General features: G+C 40.0%; 1 protein-coding gene across 1 annotated transcript; it reads right to left on the bottom strand.

Annotated features, from left to right (window-relative positions):
* Nucleotides 1-9,743: 9,743 nt before the first annotated feature.
* Nucleotides 9,744-11,386, bottom strand: LOC123911167 (protein transport protein sec31-like). The gene is made up of 3 exons (XM_045962536.1): nt 11,317-11,386; nt 11,124-11,269; nt 9,744-11,045 (listed from the first exon to the last, which is right to left on the bottom strand). Exons 1-3 carry the CDS (start codon nt 11,384-11,386, stop codon nt 9,744-9,746), a joined length of 1,518 nt encoding a protein of 505 aa, XP_045818492.1.
* Nucleotides 11,387-21,208: the final 9,822 nt, after the last annotated feature.

Here is a 21,208-nt window from a genome sequence, read left to right on the forward strand (position 1 = left end):
TATATATTGAAACTACTATAAGTACACATTCGGTTTCTCTAAAATAAAATATAAAACCTTAAAACACATTGAAAAGTTAAAAAATTATGAAAGGTTTGGTCCAACAAGTGACTAGATTTTTTTTGTCATACAATTTAATTGCTAAAATTTTATTTTTAAAGTAAATAAATAGAGTGTTTAGAATTTAAAGTTTAACTTCTATATATAAAATGCAATGTTTCTATTAACCAAACTAAATTTATGGAGAACAAAACTAAAATTTTACAATCCGATAAATTATATTCAATTTCTGATAAAAAAGAAAGATATAAATTTGTCCGTCACACACTTTGAATAATTTACTATTTTTTTTTAATGGAAATAGAGAGGTTGGGAAATAATCATAGAGTTGAAATTAGCATCCATGGAGCATGAGACCAAAAGCTAATAAATGTAGTTGGGAGACATAACAGTTCATTTCCAACTGTTTTTCTCTTTAGAAGCCCAAGATTCCGACGACAATGTGTTACAAAGATTCTATACAAGGATATCACTTCTATGGTTATACTACTAATTAAAAATAATTTTTTTGTATAGAAAATTTAAAAAGAGATATCAAAGACATTAGAGAATTGCATTATATATCCGTACATCTCATTCCGACTATACTAGTATATTCATATTGGATATATGATGCAAAAATAAATTTAATTCAACTGTGCATGTGTTGGATATAAATTTGGTATTTATCAATTAAATATAATTGGTGGGTCCAATATTTATTTGGAGGTGATATTGTCAAAATGAAACTTTCAAAAGTGGCGTCGAAAGCCAGCTAGGTCGAAGCCAAAAAGCGCTTCGAAAGATATGGATAATGCGCCCAATTTTGGTTCTGCCAGGAAGCTATCGAAAGCGCGAAATCGAACCGATGGAGAGTTGGGCCAAGCCCAAAGAAGGAACAACGAACGGCCCAAAAGGCCTTGGCGCGCGCTGAAGGAATGAAAGATGAAAGTGGAAAACGTGGTCGACGTGGCAAATGGAGGAGCGTCCAGATGATCGAAGAACAGTTACCACTTTGTAGTAGTATTTATAGTAGTTTTTCATTCAGAACAAGGGTCACAAAATTTATACAAACATTCTCTCTAAAAATTCTAAGTACTCAGCGATCGAACGAACGGAATTCGAAGGAGAAATGTATGTTTTGTGAACCATCTTTATTTGTAATTGTTTTTCATTCAATGCAATGCAATTTGTTTTCCAGTAATTTTTTCTAAGTCTGAATCCAGATACTTGCTTGAGAAACTGCTACTTCGAGGCGATTCGAATTAGTTTCTCTTGTATGCTTTAAAATATTTTAATTCCTAAGTGTTCGTTTCCTTATTCAAACGAACCTTCAAACAGTTTTCTTGAAACGAATAAACACAAAATTGTCCTGAGATTTACTAGTTGATCTCGCGAGTTTAAATACTTAAACTAGCGGTTGTTTACCAAATTCCAACGTAAACAAATTGGCACGCCCAGTGGGACTGGTTTTGTGTTTGTTAAAGTTGTGTTTATTTTTATATTGTGGAATAAAAAACTTGTTACTTGCATATAACTCATGATAAGTTAGGTTATGGTTAAAACTACTCAGAGATCTAATCCTAGTAAAACTCCAAGTTCTAGTGCGATGAGTAGCGAAGCAAGTTCGAGTGGTGGAGTCGATCCACCTCCACAAAGTTTGGTAACATCTGAGTTAGTGAATGTTCCAATATTCTCCAGTCCAACCATTTCGACTGTGCATGATGTTATTCCAACTTTGCCAATTCCAACTATGGCAATTCCGTCCGTAACTGCTGGTTTTGGACGTTCGAAACCACCATCAGGTCAGGGTTTTATGTATGGGCCTCCCCCTACACTTGGTTTAGGGATGCCAGGTTTCGAACCTGATAGGTATACTTCGTCAAGGGTAACTCCCACACCCTTAACGACTGCATCTGTGTTGTCTTTGAGACAACAAATGGATGAGAGCAACCATGAAATGGTTAATCTCTTAACACAACAAATTGGTACTGTGTTTAATCCATTAATTCAGAATACCAACGAGAGTTATCAAATGTTGGCATTTCAAATGAGTCGAATTGCAGATTTTTTTGGGACACCCCCACCACCTCCTAGAGTAAATCCCATTACTCCACAAGTAATACTACCTGCAATGTCTTCGACTCCAGTGCAGCAAAGGCCAACCTATGTGGCTACTGAAACAGTTCCTAACCCAACACCTACACCAGTTGTACAAGAGGAAACCTATTATCCTCACGAGGTTAATCAAATGCCTCAATTAGTAAATCAAAACCCTCCTGTTATGAACCCAAATCCACAAGTGGTACATCAGAACCCTCCAGTGGTAATGGTTAGGAGGAACCAGGATCCTGACGAGGTAGTGCGAGAGGTGCAAAACAATAATTTGCTTGGCCAACACAATTTGGCTAACATGGTCGAAACGATTTTGGCCCAAAACGGCCTAAACACGGGTTGTCGAAGGCCAAACTTTGTCTCTGCCTTCACTGAATATGTGCTGCAAACCGAGTTACCAAGAGGTTGGAAAGTCCCAAAATACACTAAGTTTGCTGGGGACACTAATGAATCAACCGTAGAACATATTGCCAGGTATCTAGCTGAGTCTGGGAATTTGGCGAATAATGAAAATTTGCGAATGAAGTATTTTCCTAATTCGCTTACCAAGAATGCATTTACTTGGTTTACAACTTTGCCTCCCAATTCGATCAATAGTTGGGCCCAATTGGAAAGGATTTTCCACGAGCAATTTTATATGGGCCAAACCAAGATAAGTCTGAAAGAGTTAGCCAGTGTAAAAAGGAAAAACCTAGAGTCAATTGATGACTATTTAAATAGGTTTCGTTTGCTGAAATCCAGGTGCTTTACTCAAGTGCCTGAACACGAACTAGTGGAGATGGCTGCTGGTGGGTTAGATTATTCAATTCGAAAGAAATTGGATACCCAATACCTTCGAGACATGTCACAGTTGGCTGACAGAGTGAGACAAATCGAAAGGTTAAAAGCTGAAAAAGTTAGAAATTCTAAGTTTCAGAAAAAGAAAGAAATAGGTTTTGTTGATTCCTATGATAATGAAATTGATTATGAAATGAGTGATGAATACTTAGATTTCGATGATAGTGATATTAATGTGGCTGAATTAAAGCCTGGGCCTCCTTACACTTGCAAATTGTTGAGGCCGTCGAATGGAAAAAATCCTATCGAACCAAAAAATGATAAGTTTGTTACAAAGACTTATACTTTCGACATTACTAAATGTGATGAGATTTTTGATTTATTGGTGACTGACGGCCAAATTATTGTGCCAAGAGATATGAAAATACCACCAATAGAACAAAGAAAGAAAAGAGGTTATTGTAAGTTTCATAATTATTTGGGACATAAAACTTATCAATGTGTTGTTTTCAGGGATTTGGTGCAAAAAGCGCTGAATGAAGGAAGGCTGAAGTATGCTGATAAGGCAAAGCCTCCAATGAAGGTAGATTCAGATCCCTTGCCACCTGCAGACGCTACCTATGTCGAAGTCTATGACTGCAACATGGTTGAAGTGATAGACGCTGCTGCTCCAATCAAGGCTGTGCCTGAAGAGGAGTATGAAAAGAGGGTACGTGAGGTGTACCCCAATGCTGAGGAAGAATTGGTGGACTTCCTAAATAGGTGCAAGCTGAAGAATGCTGAAGTGATGCTTTGCCCTAGATGCAGTGCTGTGTGTGACAAAGAGGCTACTGCAGGCCTTCAAAGTGTTGTACCTTATGCTGAAAACAAGAGAAAATGGCCAAAATCTAGGCCAAATCAAAAAGCTTGGCCTTACAAAGGGGCCAACTGGGGAAAGCCTATTACCAAAGGCCTTTCGATCCATCAGAGGCTAGGCCCCCAAAACACTTTCAAACCATCTGGGAGAGCACCTGTTAACCAATGGGTGAGTGGACAGTACGTCACTTTTAATCGAAGGATGATGGAAAATGGAAGCTCTAGCAATGTTAATGTGAACATTGTATCTGAACCCAAGGGTTCAAAAGTGGTAGCTGGGAAGGAAACAGTGAATGCTGCCACTGAAGTCAACAAATACTCTTATAGGAATAACTATAAGGGAAAGAATCCTATGACCCGCACTCAGTGGCGAAGGTTCCAGAGGAAACAAAAGTTGACAGCAAAAGAGGCTGAGGCTGGGGGCAAGGCTGTAGCAACCCAGAAGGCTGAAAAGGTTGAAATGGCCAAGAGGCCAGTAAAGGAGAGGCTCTCCATAATATTGGAAGAGCCCATAGCTGAAAATGCCCAAGGAGGGGCAGAAGATGAGGATGACATGGAGGATGATGATCTCCTGGATGAGGGGTCTGATTTTGATGTCATGGTCAATGTGGTGTCCATTCTGCCACTGGAATATGATGTGCCTACTGAAGTCAATGAGCTGGAAGAGGACTTCGAAGCCCTTAATTTGGCTGATCATAAGCCAATGTGTTATTATGTTATGCAAAATGGTTGTGTCGAAGAGCAAAAAGCTGTCTTCGAGAAGCCAGATCTGGGAATGCAGAACCACTTGAAGGCTTTGTTCATTAGGGCAAAAGTCAATAATGTGGGAATCAATAAAGTCTTAGTGGATGGAGGAGCTGTGGTGAACATCATGCCTCACTTCATGTTGAAGAAATTAGGTCTCTATGACACAGACCTTCATTCCCACAATGTGGTGTTGGCCAACTATGAAGGAAAAACTGGTCATTCCCTGGGGGCAGTGCAGTTGGAAGTTTGTGTTGGTAGTACAGTTCGGAAGACCTTGTTTATGGTCATAGCTGCCAAACCTAATTACAATCTGTTATTGGGTAGAGAATGGATACATGGTGTTGGAGTTGTTCCCTCAACCATGCACCAAAGGTTAATCATCTGGAGAGAAGATGGTTTAGTCGAGAATGTAGAAGCAGATCAAAGTGCATATGTTTCAGAGACAGGCACTGTGACTTTACAGAATTTCGACAAAAACCTGGCCTCGATTGCTCCTTGTGGTGAGCAAGATGCTGCCTTCGATCCAAATGAAGTGGTATCAAAAAATGTATACCACTCAGTTAAGTTACATCCAACCCATGGTTTTTGTTGGGAGAGGGAAGACATAGAGAAACCCTTGTGTGAGGATGCATACCCACCAGTGTCTGGATGGGTCAACCATGATGAGTTTGATGATTGAGTCCCCAGCATGGGATCGAATTACGGCTTACGCAGCCGAGAATAGAATCAAAATGGCTCTTGAGGCCATTAATGTTCAAGAAAATATGGCTGTCGAAGCCAACGATGACTTAAGGAACGAACTGGCCTTGGAGGCTAGTGAAGTAAATGATGGGAAAAAGCAAAGGTTAGATTGCATCTATGATGATGAGCCTTTGGGTTTTGAGAAAGATCCACATAGTTCGATTCAGAGAATGCAAGCCCAAGACCCTTTGCAGGAGGTTGATATTGGAGATGGCTCTGTTAAAAGGCCAACTTACATTAGTGCCAATATAGACCCAACCTTAAGAGAAAAAGTGGTCGAGTTGCTTAAGAAATACAGAGACTGCTTTGCATGGGACTATAACGAAATGCCTGGGTTAAGCAGAAATCTTGTGGAGCATAGGCTACCCCTTCGACCAGATAAGAAACCTGTAAAGCAGCTTCCAAGGAGGTTTGCACCGGAAATCATGACAAAGATCAAAGCAGAAATTGAAAGGTTGCTTAAATGCAAGTTCATTCGAACAACCAGGTATGTGGAATGGTTAGCTAACATTGTTCCTGTTATTAAGAAAAACGGATCACTTAGGGTTTGCATAGACTTTAGAGATTTGAATAATGCTACACCTAAGGATGAATATTCCATGCCTGTAGCCGAAATGTTAGTTGACTCAGCAGCAGGACATGAATATTTGAGTATGTTAGATGGCTACTCAGGTTACAATCAAATCTTTATCGACGAAGATGATGTGCCAAAAACCGCATTTCGTTGCCCTGGTGCTTTAGGCACCTATGAGTGGGTAGTGATGCCTTTTGGATTAAAAAATGCTGGAGCAACATACCAAAGAGCCATGAACTTAATTTTTCATGATTTTATCGAAATATTTATGCAGGTTTACATTGATGATATTGTTGTGAAATCCTCTTCCCAGGATGAACATATCGAACATCTTAAAAAATCGTTCGAAAGAATGAGGAAATGTGGATTAAAAATGAATCCACTGAAATGTGCTTTCTGTGTACATGCAGGAGATTTCCTTGGCTTTGTTGTGCATAAGAAGGGCATAGAAATTAACCAAAATAAGACAAAGGCTATCATGGAGACAGAACCTCCAGGAACGAAGAAACAGCTTCAATCTTTGCTAGGAAAGGTCAATTTCTTGAGAAGGTTTATATCAAACCTAAGTGGTAAAGCTCAACCTTTTTCTCCACTGCTGAGGCTCAAGAAAGGTGATGTATTTGAATGGGGAATGGAACAACAAAAGGCATTTGATGATATCAAGGCATACTTGTCGAAGCCTCCAACTTTAATGCCTCCTATTCGAAACAAAGCAATGAAGTTGTACATCGCAGCATCAGATTCGACTATTGGAAGCATGCTCGCACAAGAGGATGAAAATGGCGTAGAAAAGGCTATTTACTATCTAAGTAGAATCTTGAATGATGCTGAGACTAGATATAGTCCAATTGAAAAGCTTTGTCTATGTTTGTATTTCTCTTGTACCAAACTTAAGCAATATATCAAACCAGTTCATGTTTATGTTTATTCTCATTTTGACATCATTAAGCATATGTTGTTAAAACCAATTTTGCATAGTCGAATTGGGAAATGGGCTTTAGCTTTAACTGAATATTCATTGACTTACCAACCCCTGAGGGCTGTAAAGGGTCAAGTAGTGGCTGATTTTCTTGTTGACCACTCGGTGACTGAGACCTCAATAACATATGTAGAACATGAACCTTGGATGTTGTACTTCGATGGCTCGAAGCACAAACATGGTACAGGAGTTGGAATCTTAATCATTTCTCCTTTAAAGATTCCAACAAAATTTAAGTACAAAATTAATGGAACATGCTCCAATAATGAAGCCGAGTACGAGGCTTTAATTGTAGGTCTAAAGATTATTTTGGACTTGGGGGCAAAACATGTTAAAATCAGAGGAGATTCTGAGTTAGTAATAAAACAATTGACAAAGGAATACAAATGCATTCAAGAACATTTGATGAAATACTTTGTCATTGCCTTCTCGCTACTAAAACGGTTTGATTCATGTGACATTCAACACGTGCCTCGAATCGAAAACCAAGAAGCAAATGACTTAGCCCAAATTGCTTCTGGTTATAAGGTAACGGGGAAAAAATTAGATGAGATAGTTGAAATTAAAGAAAAACTAATCTCATGTGAGGTAATACCCCATCAGCTGGGAGCAAATGAACTAAAGTTCGAAAGGGAGTCTGAAAGGGCTGATGCACACTTTGATGAAGCAATGACTGAAGTCTTCGTGATTGACAATTTGGCTGACATGGATTGGAGACAACCCATTGTTAAATACATAGAAAATCCAACAGGTACAGCCGATAGGAAGGTTAAGTATAGAGCCTTGAATTACACAATCATGGGAAATGAACTATTTAAGAAGACTCCTGAAGGGGTTTTGTTGAAATGCCTAAATGAAAACGAAGCGTATGTAGCAATTTCAAACGCCCATAGTGGAGCCTGCGGTGCCCATCAAGCAGGCCATAAAATGAAATGGCTTTTGTTTCGACAAGGCTTGTATTGGCCTTCCATGCTTAAGGACTGCATAGAATATGCGAAAGGCTGTCAAGAGTGTCAAAAACACGCAGGGATACAACGCGTTCCTGCCAGTGAGTTGCATTCGATTATCAAACCTTGGCCTTTCAGAGGGTGGGCTTTAGATCTAATTGGTGAGATAAGGCCCGCGTCATCCAAGAACCAACGTTATATACTAGTTGGGATTGATTATTTTACCAAATGGATAGAGGCTGTTGCCCTAACAAATGTGGATCAGGAGACAGTGATCAATTTTATCCAAGACCATATTATTTATAGGTTTGGGCTTCCTGAGACGATCACTACAGACCAAGGAACGGTGTTTGTTGGTCGAAAGATGCGAGATTTTGCTGAACAATTGGGTTTTAAGCTAATGACTTCGACGCCTTATTATGCTCAAGCAAATGGCCAAGTTGAAGCAGCCAACAAGGTTATAATTAGTTTAATTAAAAAGCACGTTGCCCAAAAACCAAAAAATTGGCATAAGACCCTGGACCAAGTCCTATGGGCATGTAGGAATTCTCCTAAAGAGTCAACAGGTTCGACACCTTTTCGACTAACATATGGTCACGATGCCGTGTTACCTGTTGAAATAATGATGCAGTCGATTCGAGTACAAAGGCAATGGGAACTACCTCCTGATCACTATGAGAACATAATGTTAGATGAATTAACAGACGTGGATGAGGAAAGGTTGCAGGCGTTAGATGCTTTGATTCGACAAAAAGAACGAATTGCTAGAGCATATAACAAAAGGGTTAAATCCAAACTCTTTGACGTAGGAGACTTAGTTTGGAAAGTCATCCTCCCCATGGACAGACGAGATCGAGTCTTTGGAAAATGGTCACCCAATTGGGAAGGACCATTTAAGATTTCTCAAGTTTTGTCAAATGGAGCTTATGAGATTGAAGAGTTAACTCCTGAGAAACGTTCAGTCAACATGAATGGCAAATATTTAAAGAAATACAAGCCAATGTTGCAAGAAATAACCATAAAAAATGAATAACGCAAGGATAAAATTTGCAAGATGGTAAAAGAAAATGCCAATAATCAAGTTTTATTTCATATAAAATCAACAATACAACCAATCATTCAAGAATGTTCAAGAAAATACAAGAAATGGTTGAATGTTGAAAGATAAACACTTAAGGTTTACCCTGAACCCGAGTTCCCTCATCCTTTGAATCAGAATTGGAAAGTTCTGAGATCTGAGAGTCTTCATCCTCAGAAGAAGGAGTTGGAGTTCCTGGGTATTCTTCATCAGGCTCTAGGGTACTGAGGAACTCAAGGTAATCCTCATCTTCATCATCTGAACTAGAGCTTGAAGAATCAGAAGAGAGAATGATGGTTTCTACTACCTTGGCTGGTGCCGGCCTAGGGCGAAGGATTCTAGTGCGTGGAGGTTTGGAAGCTGGAATCTTGATTCGTCCCCTTCCAAGAGGACGTGGTGTGCTTGAGCCCGGGGTAGAGGAAGGAAGATCTTTCTTGTTATCCATTCTTTGTGGAGAGGTGTTGATGCGTTAATTGGTGCAAAGTGCTGAACAAAAGAGTTGCAAGGCGTGGGTATTTATAGAAGGATTAATACGCGTTAATAGCTAGGCAGTTACAACTAACCACGTTCAGTTTGCATAGGAAATGCCATTGCATTAATGCTCAAAGCCATGTAGTTAATTATGTTGACTGCTTTGGAAACATGTTCGCTTCATTCCTTACAAAGTGCCATTAATAAGGCTTGGGAAAGTGGCCCAAAAGAAGGAAAGCAAACACCAACAAAGGAATAAAATACTCAGCCAATATATGAACATGCAGCATTAAAAAGCCAAAACGGGCATGCATTCAAAAGGCGTGTACGAAATTGTTTGACAGTTGCTAGTGTTAAAAGATTTACAATTACGACATCCAAAAGAAAAAAAACTTGAGACTAAAAGGAAAATTTATAAAGTCAAGGTTGTTGTTGGGATGTTGAAGGAGGCTTTCGATTGGCCGCTTGAAATTGGTAATACTGAGTTCGAATGGACGCCAGTTTACGTTGTAGCATTTCCTTATCACTAGCAAGGTGCTCAACTCGCTTCTGGACAGCTAGACCATCACTGTAGTGTTGGATACCTTCACGTGCTAGCTCATCAAGCTTAACCTTTTGTGCTTCAATAGCCACTGCAGCTAGCTTTTCCATCTTAGCCTCCTCTTGTCGAATCTTTGCCTTTAGCGCTTCGATTTCAGATTGCCATTGAGCAATATTGTTCTCACAAGCCACAAGTTGCTCAAGAGCTTCATCAGAGGCAGCCTTGATAGTTGTGACCTCTGCATTGCAACTATTAGCTTGCTCGAAATGGTGTTGCTGGGTGGCAAGCAGAGATGTCAAAAGGCTGCTAGTCCTGGTTAGGAGCTGAGATTGACTAACGAATTGTTCTAAAAAGGTTTCAGCCTGAGTCACTAGAAGGAACATGGCTTCGTCAGTCCTTGGGTTCTGCAGCTTGCGAAAAAGGGCTTTGATGTTGTAATATATAGAAGAGTCACGCTCAAGCAAGCCCAGCATATCCCCATTAAGAATTTCTCTCCTGAACCTGATTTCATGCTCAAACTGTTCTTGCTCAAGTACATCTTCCCTACCCTCTGTGTCCTCAACAGCGGAGCTAGAGGTGCCATAGCTTGATAAAAGCTTGCTAAGTGCATCTACTGGAGTTAAATCTTTTAACTCTTTAGCAAGTTCAGCTGGCAGGACAACAGTAGGAAATGGCTTCGACACGGAAGTTCCCTCTTCACCAAGTGAATCACCAATATAGGAGTTCCCATCTTCAGAGTCGAAGGTGCCAGCACTGGGTGAACTAGACTCATGGTTTGACCCACTTGGTTGTGGGTGATTGGTAGTGGAGTGCTCGCCATCAACTGTTGGCCTTTGTTCAGTATTAGCAATGGGGTCAGCTTGAAAGTTGGTTGGAGGATCATTATCAGCCAATACTTGGGCAGGATTTGTCGAAGGATTCTGTTGTGGTAAGCTTTGATCGAGTTGGTCTTCTTCATTGTCAGGCTTAAGGTTGTCATCTTCGAAAGCGCGGTGAGGCGAGCCAGGAGCCTTGGGCGGTGATGAGGTTTCAGTAAGAATGGCCGTTCCGACAGGCTGAGGAGATGGGATTTTTTCTGCAACATCTTCAGGATGTGCATCGCTTGGTCCTTCGACCACCCCCTCAGCCGCTTTGCTAGGAGTAGGCTCATCCTGAGAAATAACTTGAGCAGAGTTTTGTGGCTGAAACAAATAAAACCATGAAAGAATGAGTAACACAGCCAAAAGCTGGAGAAGTAACAAGAAGTAAGAATGGCTTACTTGGGTTTGAGGGGTAGCAGAAGCTTCAGGTTGTGAAGTTGTTTCTTTTGCAGTAGCAGAAGCCTCGACAACAGTAGTTGCAGCAGGAGATTTTTTCTGCTTCTTTTTCTTCTTTTTCTTCCTCTCCGATTGTTCCAAAGGAGGATCTTCAGGTGATGCCAGAGTATCAGGTTGTGCCTCAATCTCAGAGGACTTGCGCTCAGGAGTACTTTCTTGGGTGGGTTGGCGTTCTTTCTTCTTCTTCTTCTTTTTCTTTTTCTCATCAGTAATGGGTTCAGCACTGGGAAAAAGATCTTGAGTAGTAACAACGGTAGTCTGTTCGGGGATGGTCGAGAGAACAGGAATATCCTGCAAGCCACAACTCCGTAAGTTCGCAGGTAAGGAAAAGAAGAGAAAAGTCTTTTGCTAGATAAGTACCTTATCTGGAGCACTCGAACAAGTGGCTGGAACAGGCTTTTGTTTTTTCGAAACAGAAGGAGTTTCAGTTGAATGAGGCCTCTTGCGTGAAGCAATCTAGGAAGGGCATATCAAAGTTAACATAGAAATCTTACAGAAGTGTGAGAAGCCACAAGAAGATAAAAGCCTACCTGTAGTTCAACCTTAGATGGTGGAGGAAGAGGCTTGCTAGAGTCGCTGGAACCTGCCTTCGACTTACTCCCTGCATCGAAGAGGTGCGCATAAGAGAAAAGCACGCAAGGTAAAAATGATGCAAGTAAAAGTAAAACTAAAAGAATACCTCTGGCATTCAATTTCGACTTAATCTTGTTCAAAATAGATGAGTCGAACCCATTAGAGATAGCAGTGAGTAAGGCAGTCTTGTCAACCAGGCGTCCTTCATAGTGTCGAGACTGTTGGGTTTTTGTATATTGGCTACATTTTGCAAAAACATATTTTAGCCAAGTGTTGAGACAAGTGTGCTGACCCCAAGTGTTGTGACAAATGTTGTTACACTTTGGAACAACACCTGACTCTGTTCCTACGCGCGCCAGCTGGATGTTATTATTTTCTACTCAATCTTTTGAAGATCTGTTTGAAGAATTATGTCAAGGTTTCTTACAGAGGAAGGCGCACGTGTTTAATGTGTTTCATGAGGCAGCTAAACCCTAGTTTTATTTTCCAAAGGAATTATATTTTTGGAAAATATATTTTTGCGGTTTCAAAAATATAAACTATTGGTTTCAAAAATATATCACTACTGCCGCAATTCTAGAAGCCCTAATTTTGTCTTGAAGCCCAAGTCGTTCTACTACTATAAATACGAAGGCAAGCATATGGTTTCAAGCATCTAAAATCGTGTATTACAAAGCGTGTGTTTTTAGGGATTTTAGAGTGTTAATTGTGAGCCTATCTTGTGTCTCATTGATGCAAGCTTAGGACCTGAGTGTTATTGAGTTGTAAGTGTGAACTTCTCCTAAGCTTTGAAGTACGGAGATTGTTCTATTGTGTTGTGTGGTTTACTCGCAAGCTTTTAAGCAAGAGTGAATCCTAGTTTTTAGGAGTGTGTCTCCAATCGTTGTAATCGTCTGAGTTGAATAGCAGCGCTGTCTGTGTTGCTAAGGTGGGAATTGGGACGGGGTCTCATATCTAGGAGTTCCTAGGTAGAAGGGTCATTGGGTAGTGATTAAGTGAGAAGTTGTAAACGGGTGAGTTTAGCTTCGAAGTAATACTGCTGATAGTGGACTTCATTCCTGGATTGGTATCCCCCAGAGTAGGCTTTAGGCTGAACTGGGTTAACAACTCTCGTGTGTTATTTACTTTACTGTTTGTATTGTTTTATGTTATTTGCTCTGTTTATAGACAAGTGTTGGCGCACCAGTGACAACATCTGTCTACAACAGACAAGTGTTGCTACACCTTGAGCAACACCTGTCCACTGTGTGCCAGGAATTTCAATTGGCATCAGAGCAGGCACCCTGTTCTGAATTTTAGGGTGAGCTCCAGGGAAAATCGTTTCTGGCAAGGATGGACAAAGAAGGAGGTTTTGTTACCAGACCACCTCTCTTGGTTGGCGCTTCAAACTATGACTATTGGAAGTCCCGCATGATGGCCTTCCTAAAACAAATTGATAGCAAGACATGGAAGGCAATTCTGAGAGGATGGACTCCACCTGTGAAGATGGACAAAGATGGTAAACCAACTCTTGAGTTGAAATCTGCTGAAGAATGGTCCAAAGAAGAAGATGAGCTTGCTCTTGCAAACTCAAAAGCATTGTATGCACTATATAATGGTGTTGACAAGCACATATTCAGACTCATCAAAAAGTGTGTCTGTGCTAAGGAAGCTTGGACAATTCTTGAGACTGTTCATGAAGGTACCTCTAAAGTGAAGCTGTCTAAGCTACAACTCCTAACAACTAAGTTTGAGAATCTTAGAATGAATGATGATGAAACCATTCAGGATTTTCACATGACCATACTTGACTTTGACAATCAATTTGATGCCTTGGGTGAAAAGATACCTGAAGAAAAGCTGGTAAGAAAAATGCTCAGGTCTCTACCTAAGAAGTTTGACATGAAAGTCACAGCTATAGAAGAAGCAAAGGATATCACAGATATGAAGCTAGATGAATTGGTTGGTTCACTACAAACTTATGAGGTAGCTGCAAATGAAAAGATGGATAAGAAAAACAAAAGTATTGCCTTTGTTTCAAATACTGAGGAAGAAGATCAACTGAGTGACACAGAGTCTGAACAAAGCATCTCTGATGCAATGGTTCTTTTGGGAAAACAATTTAATAAAGTACTGAAGAGAATGGACAAACGCCCTAAGACAGGTGCAGCTGACATTGGGCGCAACACTTACAGGAACTTCAGAAAACCTGTGACAGATGAAAAATCAGCTCCAAATAAAGGTGTTCAATGCCATGAATGTGAGGGGTTTGGTCACATTAGAAGTGAATGTGGTACCTTTCTGAAGAAACAAAAGAAGGGGTTAACTGTAACTTGGTCAGATGAAGATTCTGAAGGAGAAACTGATACTGCAAAGGCTATACATGTATTGACAAGTGTTTGCACATCTGACACTGAATCCTGTGAAGAAGAACTGACCTTTGATGAACTTGCTGAATCATATAAAAAGCTGTGTCTGAAGAGTGCAGAAGTCTGCAGAGTCTCTGAAGAACAAAAAGAAACAATCACTAAGTTGGAAACTGAGAGAGCTGCTAATATGTCAAGAATCTCTGAATTCAGTACTAAATGGGAAGATAGTTTAAAGATCATTGAGGAACAGAAGGCAACTATCATCAACTTAGAAGCTGACAAGATCAAACAACTGACTGAGATAGCCCATCTGAATGAAGAGGTAACTGAATTAAACTCTCATCTTGAGAATTTAAAGAAGCATGTTCTTAGGCTATTCAAAGGAAGTGATCTAGATGAAATCCTGGAAACTTTGCCTGCCCCTAGTAGATCCAAAACAGGCATTGGGTATGAATACAAAAATGTTAATAGGATTATGGATTACAACAAAGAAGGGAAATTTTTGCCTGAGTTGAGTAAACAACCGTCTCCAAAAATGCATGACAGGATGTCGCCACACCTGTCTCCTAGACAGCAGAGACAAGTGTTGCCACATGTGGCACCACATCAGCAAAGATGGCAGAGACCTAGGTTTATACCTAGACCAAGAAGCAGGTACCATTCATGGAGATGTCATCACTGTGGAAGAAAGGGGCACATAAGGCCTTATTGCTACAAACTGTATGGTTATCCAAGTGAAATTCCACAAGAATCTGATCAATCCATCACTAAAACAAAGATGGAATGGAAGCAAAAAGATGAGGCAACCAATACCAAGGAGTATACAGCTGAAAGCAGTGGGAAAAGTATGATTGCCCATACATCTCTCAGAGCATCATCAAAAGAAGATTGGTACTTTGATAGTGGCTGTTCCAGACACATGACTGGTGTTGAAAAATATTTAAAGGAAGTAAAATCTTATGCCACAAGTTTTGTGACATTTGGAGATGGAGCAAAGGGGGAAATCAAAGGTATTGGAAGACTTGTTGACCATGGTCTACCAAAACTTGAAAATGTTCTCTTTGTAAAAGGACTAACTGCCAATCTAATCAGTATAAGTCAACTATGTGATCAAGGCATGAAAGTCAACTTTACAAAAAATGAATGTCTGGTCAGCAATAATGAAGGAGACATCCTTATGAGGGGTGTTAGATCAAAAGACAACTGCTACTTGTGGATCCCTTTTGAAGAAGGTAATGTATCTACATGTCTCTTAACTAAAAATGAAGAGGTTAAGCTGTGGCATCAAAAATTAGGACACCTTAACCTGAAGAGCATGAAGAGAGTCATATCAGAAGAAGCCGTCAGAGGACTACCAATCTTACAGATACAGGAAGGCAATATTTGTGGTGAATGTCAGATTGGGAAGCAAACCAAAGTGTCGCACCAAAAGTTGCAACACTTGGCCACCTCTAGAGTTCTTGAGTTACTACATATGGATCTGATGGGGCCCATACAAGTTGAGAGTCTTGGAGGTAAGAAATATGTTCTTGTTATTGTTGATGACTTCTCTAGGTATACTTGGGTGAATTTCATTAGGGAAAAATCTGAGACTTTTGAAGAATTCAAAAATCTTTGTGTACAACTTCAAAAGGAGAAAGACTGTGGTATTGTAAGAATCAGAAGTGACCATGGTAAGGAGTTTGAAAACTCTAAATTTGCTGATTTTTGTGCTGCTGAAGGAATAATTCATGAATTTTCTTCACCAATTACACCTCAACAAAATGGTGTGGTTGAAAGAAAGAATAGAACCTTACAGGAATCTGCTAGAGTAATGTTGCATGCCAAAAATGTTCCTTACAAGTTCTGGGCTGAAGCCATGAATACAGCATGTTACATTCACAATAGAGTAACATTAAGGAAAGGTACTGCTACAACATTGTATGAACTATGGAAGAATAGGAAGCCTACTGTGAAGTACTTCCATGTGTTTGGGTCAAAATGTTATATTTTGGCAGATAGAGAACCTAGGAGAAAATTGGATCCCAAAAGTGATGAGGGGATATTTTTAGGTTACTCAACCAACAGCAGAGCATACAGGGTTTTTAACTCCAGAACAAGAACTATGATGGAATCAATTAATGTTGTTGTTGATGACAGTGATACAACAAGTGCAGATCCAGCTGAAGAGACAGATGTCATAACACCTGTCCCAACACCTGATGATGATCAAACTGAACCTGAACCTGATCAACATTCTGAGTCTACTACAGAGGTTCCTAGACCAAACAAGGGACCATCTACTAGAACACAGAAGAATCATCCTCTGGAACTTGTCATTGGAAATCCAAATCAAGGAATTGCAACAAGAAGATCAAAAGAAGCAATTTCCAATTCATGCTTCATATCAAAGATTGAACCAAAGAATGTTGAAGAAGCTTTGACTGATGAATACTGGATCAATGCTATGCAGGAGGAACTGACTCAGTTCAAAAGAAGTGAGGTATGGGATCTAGTACCTAGACCAGATGGTATAAATGTTATTGGTACAAAGTGGGTGTACAAGAACAAAACTGATGAAAATGGTGATATTACTAGAAACAAAGCCAGACTTGTAGCACAAGGATACACCCAGATAGAAGGAGTAGATTTTGATGAGACTTTTGCTCCAGTTGCTCGCTTGGAGTCCATAAGATTACTCTTGGCTGTGGCATGCATTTTGAAATTCAAGCTATATCAAATGGATGTAAAAAGTGCATTCCTAAATGGCTATCTAAATGAAGAGGTATATGTTGAGCAACCAAAAGGGTTTGTAGATCCAAGCTTTCCTAACCATGTTTACAAACTAAAGAAAGCACTTTATGGATTGAAACAAGCCCCTAGAGCATGGTATGAAAGGTTGACTGAATTTCTTGTCAGCCATGGATACAAGAAGGGTGGAAATGATAAAACCTTGTTTGTAAGAGAAGAGAAAGGGAAGCTAATGATAGCTCAGATATATGTGGATGATATTGTATTTGGTGGAATGTCGCGACAAATGGTGGAACACTTTGTGCATCAAATGCAATCTGAATTTGAAATGAGTCTTGTAGGTGAGCTAACTTATTTTTTAGGTCTTCAGGTCAAACAAATGGAAGACACCATATTTATCTCTCAAGAAAAATATGCAAGAAACATTGTGAAGAAATTTGGTATGGAAGGTGGTAGTCACAAAAGGACACCTGCACCTACACACTTGAAGCTTACCAAAGATGAGAAAGGGGTTGATGTGGATCAAAGTCTCTATAGAAGTATGATTGGGAGCTTACTATATCTCACAGCTAGCAGGCCTGATATCATGTTTGCAGTTGGAGTTTGTGCTAGATACCAATCTGAACCCAAGATGAGTCATCTGACTCAAGTAAAAAGGATCTTCAAATATGTCAATGGCACATGTGGCTATGGAATTCTATACTCTCATGGTAATGATTCTACCTTAATTGGATATTGTGATGCAGATTGGGCTGGAAGTGCTGATGATAGAAAGAGCACCTCTGGTGCATGTTTCTTCTTGGGAAACAATCTAGTATCTTGGTCTAGTAAGAAGCAAAATAGCGTGTCTCTATCAACAGCTGAGGCAGAATATATAGCAGCTGGGAGTAGTTGCTCTCAATTGTTATGGATGAGACAAATGTTGAAAGAGTATAGTGTGGAGCAAGATGTCATGACACTTTACTGTGACAATCTTAGTGCTATAAACATTTCTAAAAATCCTATTCAACATAGTAGGACTAAGCACATTGATATACGTCATCATTTTATAAGGGAGCTTGTAGAAGAAAAAATTGTTACACTTGAGCACATTGCATCGGAAGAACAATTAGCAGACATTTTTACTAAAGCGTTGGATGCAAGTCAATTTGAAAATTTAAGAGGCAAACTTGGAATTTGCCTTTTTGAAGACAAATAGCAGTTACAGCAGGCAATGCGTGTAACTACCTCTCATCACTTTAAGTTACACGCAAATCAAGGAAGTTCTCATTCAACTTCCCACAACCTCCATCAACCACAATCATTACTCCTCATTCATTCTCTCTCTCACGCTCAAAAACTATCCATCTTCCGCATCAACATTTCTCCAACCTTGTCTTTTCTCAGAAAACTTCAATTCCAAATCATGTCGAACTCTGTCAAATCTTCACCAACAAAGTCAGATGCTACTCCATCACTACAAAAGGTGGTAATCGATGTTGTTCCTCTAACCACCATATCTTCCACAAGTCCAACGATGAGGAGAAAATCTGTTGCAAAGAAGGATAAATCATCTCGAACAAGTACAAATCCTTCATCTCCCTCCGCTTCGATTAAAGTTTCAAAGCGTAAGAGCAAGAAATCGAAGTCTGAATCAAGAAGAAGTTTTACAATGTCTGAACTGCATGTTGATCCACTTCCATCGAGTGGTGTTGCTACTCCTGTCGTAAAAGCTGCAGAGGTTAATGTTGACACATCTGGTAAGAATTCTCTTAATCAAAAACTTAATGTTCCAAATCCTGCTGAAACCCTAGGTTTAGAAAAACCTACTGTGTCTGAAAATTTGGGGAAAAGTGTTCCTAACTCCCCTGTTGCTGATGATGATAATATTGGTGCTTCTACTGAGACCAATAATCCTGTTGCTAATGAGTCCATTAAGAAAACTGCTCCTGAGACTCATGTTGCGCCGAATGTTGCAACACATGGCGCTGCGCCAAATGTGGTGCCAGATGTTACCACATCTTTGGCACAAGAGAACCTTGTGGACTATTCTGAGTCTGATGAGAGTCCCCCACCTAAGGATACTGATAAAGAAGCTGTTTCTGATAAAGTTGTGAATGAAACTCCTGAGGTGATAATTGTTAATGAAAATGAAACTACTGTTAGTGATAAGGGCATTCCTGCACATTCTGAAGCTAGTGTGGCTAGGAGGACTAGAAGTAGGGTTAATAAAGGTGTAGAGACTGCTAGTACACCTGTCCAAACACCCAAACCCTCTAAGGCTGGAAAGGGTACTGGTAAAAAGCCTGTGTATGGACCTCCAAAACCTGTCAGTAAAGTGGTCCCTAGGTCAGAGACCAAGAAAAGAAAAGCTCCTCCAACAAGTGATTCTGATTTTGAACCTGAGACAGATGTTGCTGCATCTGGCAGCACATCTAGAAAGAGTATAGGAAGGAAGAAGGTTCCTCAAACTGTTCCCTATGCTCCTTTAGATAATGTCTCATTCCATCTGGAGAATGGATCTGCAAGATGGAAATTTGTATATCACAGGAGGTTAGCTCTGGAAAGGAATTTAAAGAATGATATTCTTGAATGTCCCCTTGTTGTTGAAGCTCTTGAGTATGCAGGTTTGATGAAAACAGTGGTTGGTCTGGACAAGTGCTATGACAGGCTTGTCAAAGAATTTTTGATCAATGTAGCTGCAGACTGTAATGATCCAGCAAGTCCTGAATACAGGCAAGTGTTTGTTCGTGGAAAGTGTGTTCAATTCTCACCTATTGTGATAAACCAATATCTCCAAAGAAGTTCTGATGAAGTGGCTCCTCTAAAAGCCACAGATAATGAAATCTGCAAGGTCCTCACTGGTGGAAAGATTAAAGTGTGGCCAAGCAAGGCAAAGCTGTCTGCAACTTCCCTCTCACCATTCTATGCTGTTCTAAATAGGATTGCTGCGCATAATTGGGTGCCTACAACCCACTCAGGTGATGTAGCAAGAGGATTGGGTAAGTTCATCTATGCTGTGGGTACAAAAGCCAATTTTGACTATGGAGCTTATTTCTTTCAAGAAACTTTAAGCCATGCCCTGACTTATGCTGTTGAGAAGCCAGTTGCTCTCCCTACTCTGCTATGCAATATAATACTCGAGCAACACTCAGATATTTTGAGAAGTACTGATGTTCCTTGTAAAAGGAAAGGGGTGTTGGTGATTGAGCAGAGGCTGCTGGATGGGACAAATGCTGCAGCAGGTGTTGGCACATCTGTCCAGGGTGGTGTACTTTCAAGGAAACAGATGATTGCTGATCTTACTGAAACTAGCAGAGCTCTTGAGGCCAGGAAGCTGAAAATAGACCGTGTAATTGAGGCACTCAAGGCTGAGGAAGCTGCTGAGATGGCTGAGGGTGAGCCAAATGGACAAGAAGGAGAAGAGGCTAGTGAGTCTAAGGATGGTTCTGAGGATGTGATGGAGGACTCTGATGAAAGTTCTTCAATCTAATTTCTGATGTTTTCCTTATATTTGTTTCTGATGTACTTTTGGTGTCTCTTTTGTGTGCTCTATGGTCTGTAATAACTGCACACTGATATTCTCTATGCTCTGGTACACTATGATTTCCTATTCATGATGTTTGTTTAAATTGTGGCTAAAAAGGGGGAGTAGTGTGTGTGTGTGTGTGACAAGTGTGAAGACAGATGTTCCCACATCTGGTGACTGTTTTTGTGCTATTGTTCGTATGCTCGTATTGAGGGGGAGTGTGAGTAATATGCATGTACTGAGGGGGAGTAGTGATTATTCTTTCTTTATCTGGTGTTTGTATGCATAAATTCAGGGGGAGTGTGAGTGATATTATCTCTTGATCGCCTGAATACGTTTGATGACAAATGTTGTGCCAAGTGTTATGGCACCTGACTATTGAGTCCACTATCCACTATGACTGAGAATTTATTTTTCTCAGATGTTTATGGGAATTTATTTTTCCCTGTTGTTCTTATGATGAATGGATGCGCGTTAAGCTATTAGGAGTTTATCTCTCCTACTTAGCATCTACTATGGGAGTTTATTTCTCCCTTGTGTTGTTCCATGAGGCTAGTTGTTTTATTCCGCTGTTGCATTGCCTCTGATACTACTTATTTCTTCTGGAAGTAGTTTTTATTATGTGTTACTTTCTTTCCTAGTTGTGTGTTCATGTTGACTCGAAGGAAAAGTAATACTGTATCTCTCTATATACTGGTCTAATATTGTTTTAGCCAAAATTTGCCAAAGGGGGAGATTGTTGGGTTTTTGTATATTGGCTACATTTTGCAAAAACATATTTTAGCCAAGTGTTGAGACAAGTGTGCTGACCCCAAGTGTTGTGACAAATGTTGTTACACTTTGGAACAACACCTGACTCTGTTCCTACG

Source organism: Trifolium pratense, linkage group LG1 (assembly GCF_020283565.1).
Source record: "Trifolium pratense cultivar HEN17-A07 linkage group LG1, ARS_RC_1.1, whole genome shotgun sequence".
NCBI classification, from domain to species: domain Eukaryota; kingdom Viridiplantae; phylum Streptophyta; class Magnoliopsida; order Fabales; family Fabaceae; genus Trifolium; species Trifolium pratense.

Excerpts from the sequence above, each read along its gene's own strand:
- LOC123911167 (XM_045962536.1), bottom strand. The coding sequence starts at position 11,386 with ATGAGAAAAAGAAAAAGAAGAAGAAGAAGAAAGAACGCCAACCCACCC. Across the intron at positions 11,270-11,316 it reads GAAAGTACTCCTGAGCGCAA|ATCCTCCTTTGGAACAATCG; the intron begins GTCCTCTGAGAT and ends CATCACCTGAAG. Across the intron at positions 11,046-11,123 it reads CTGCTACCCCTCAAACCCAA|CCACAAAACTCTGCTCAAGT; the intron begins GTAAGCCATTCT and ends TATTTGTTTCAG.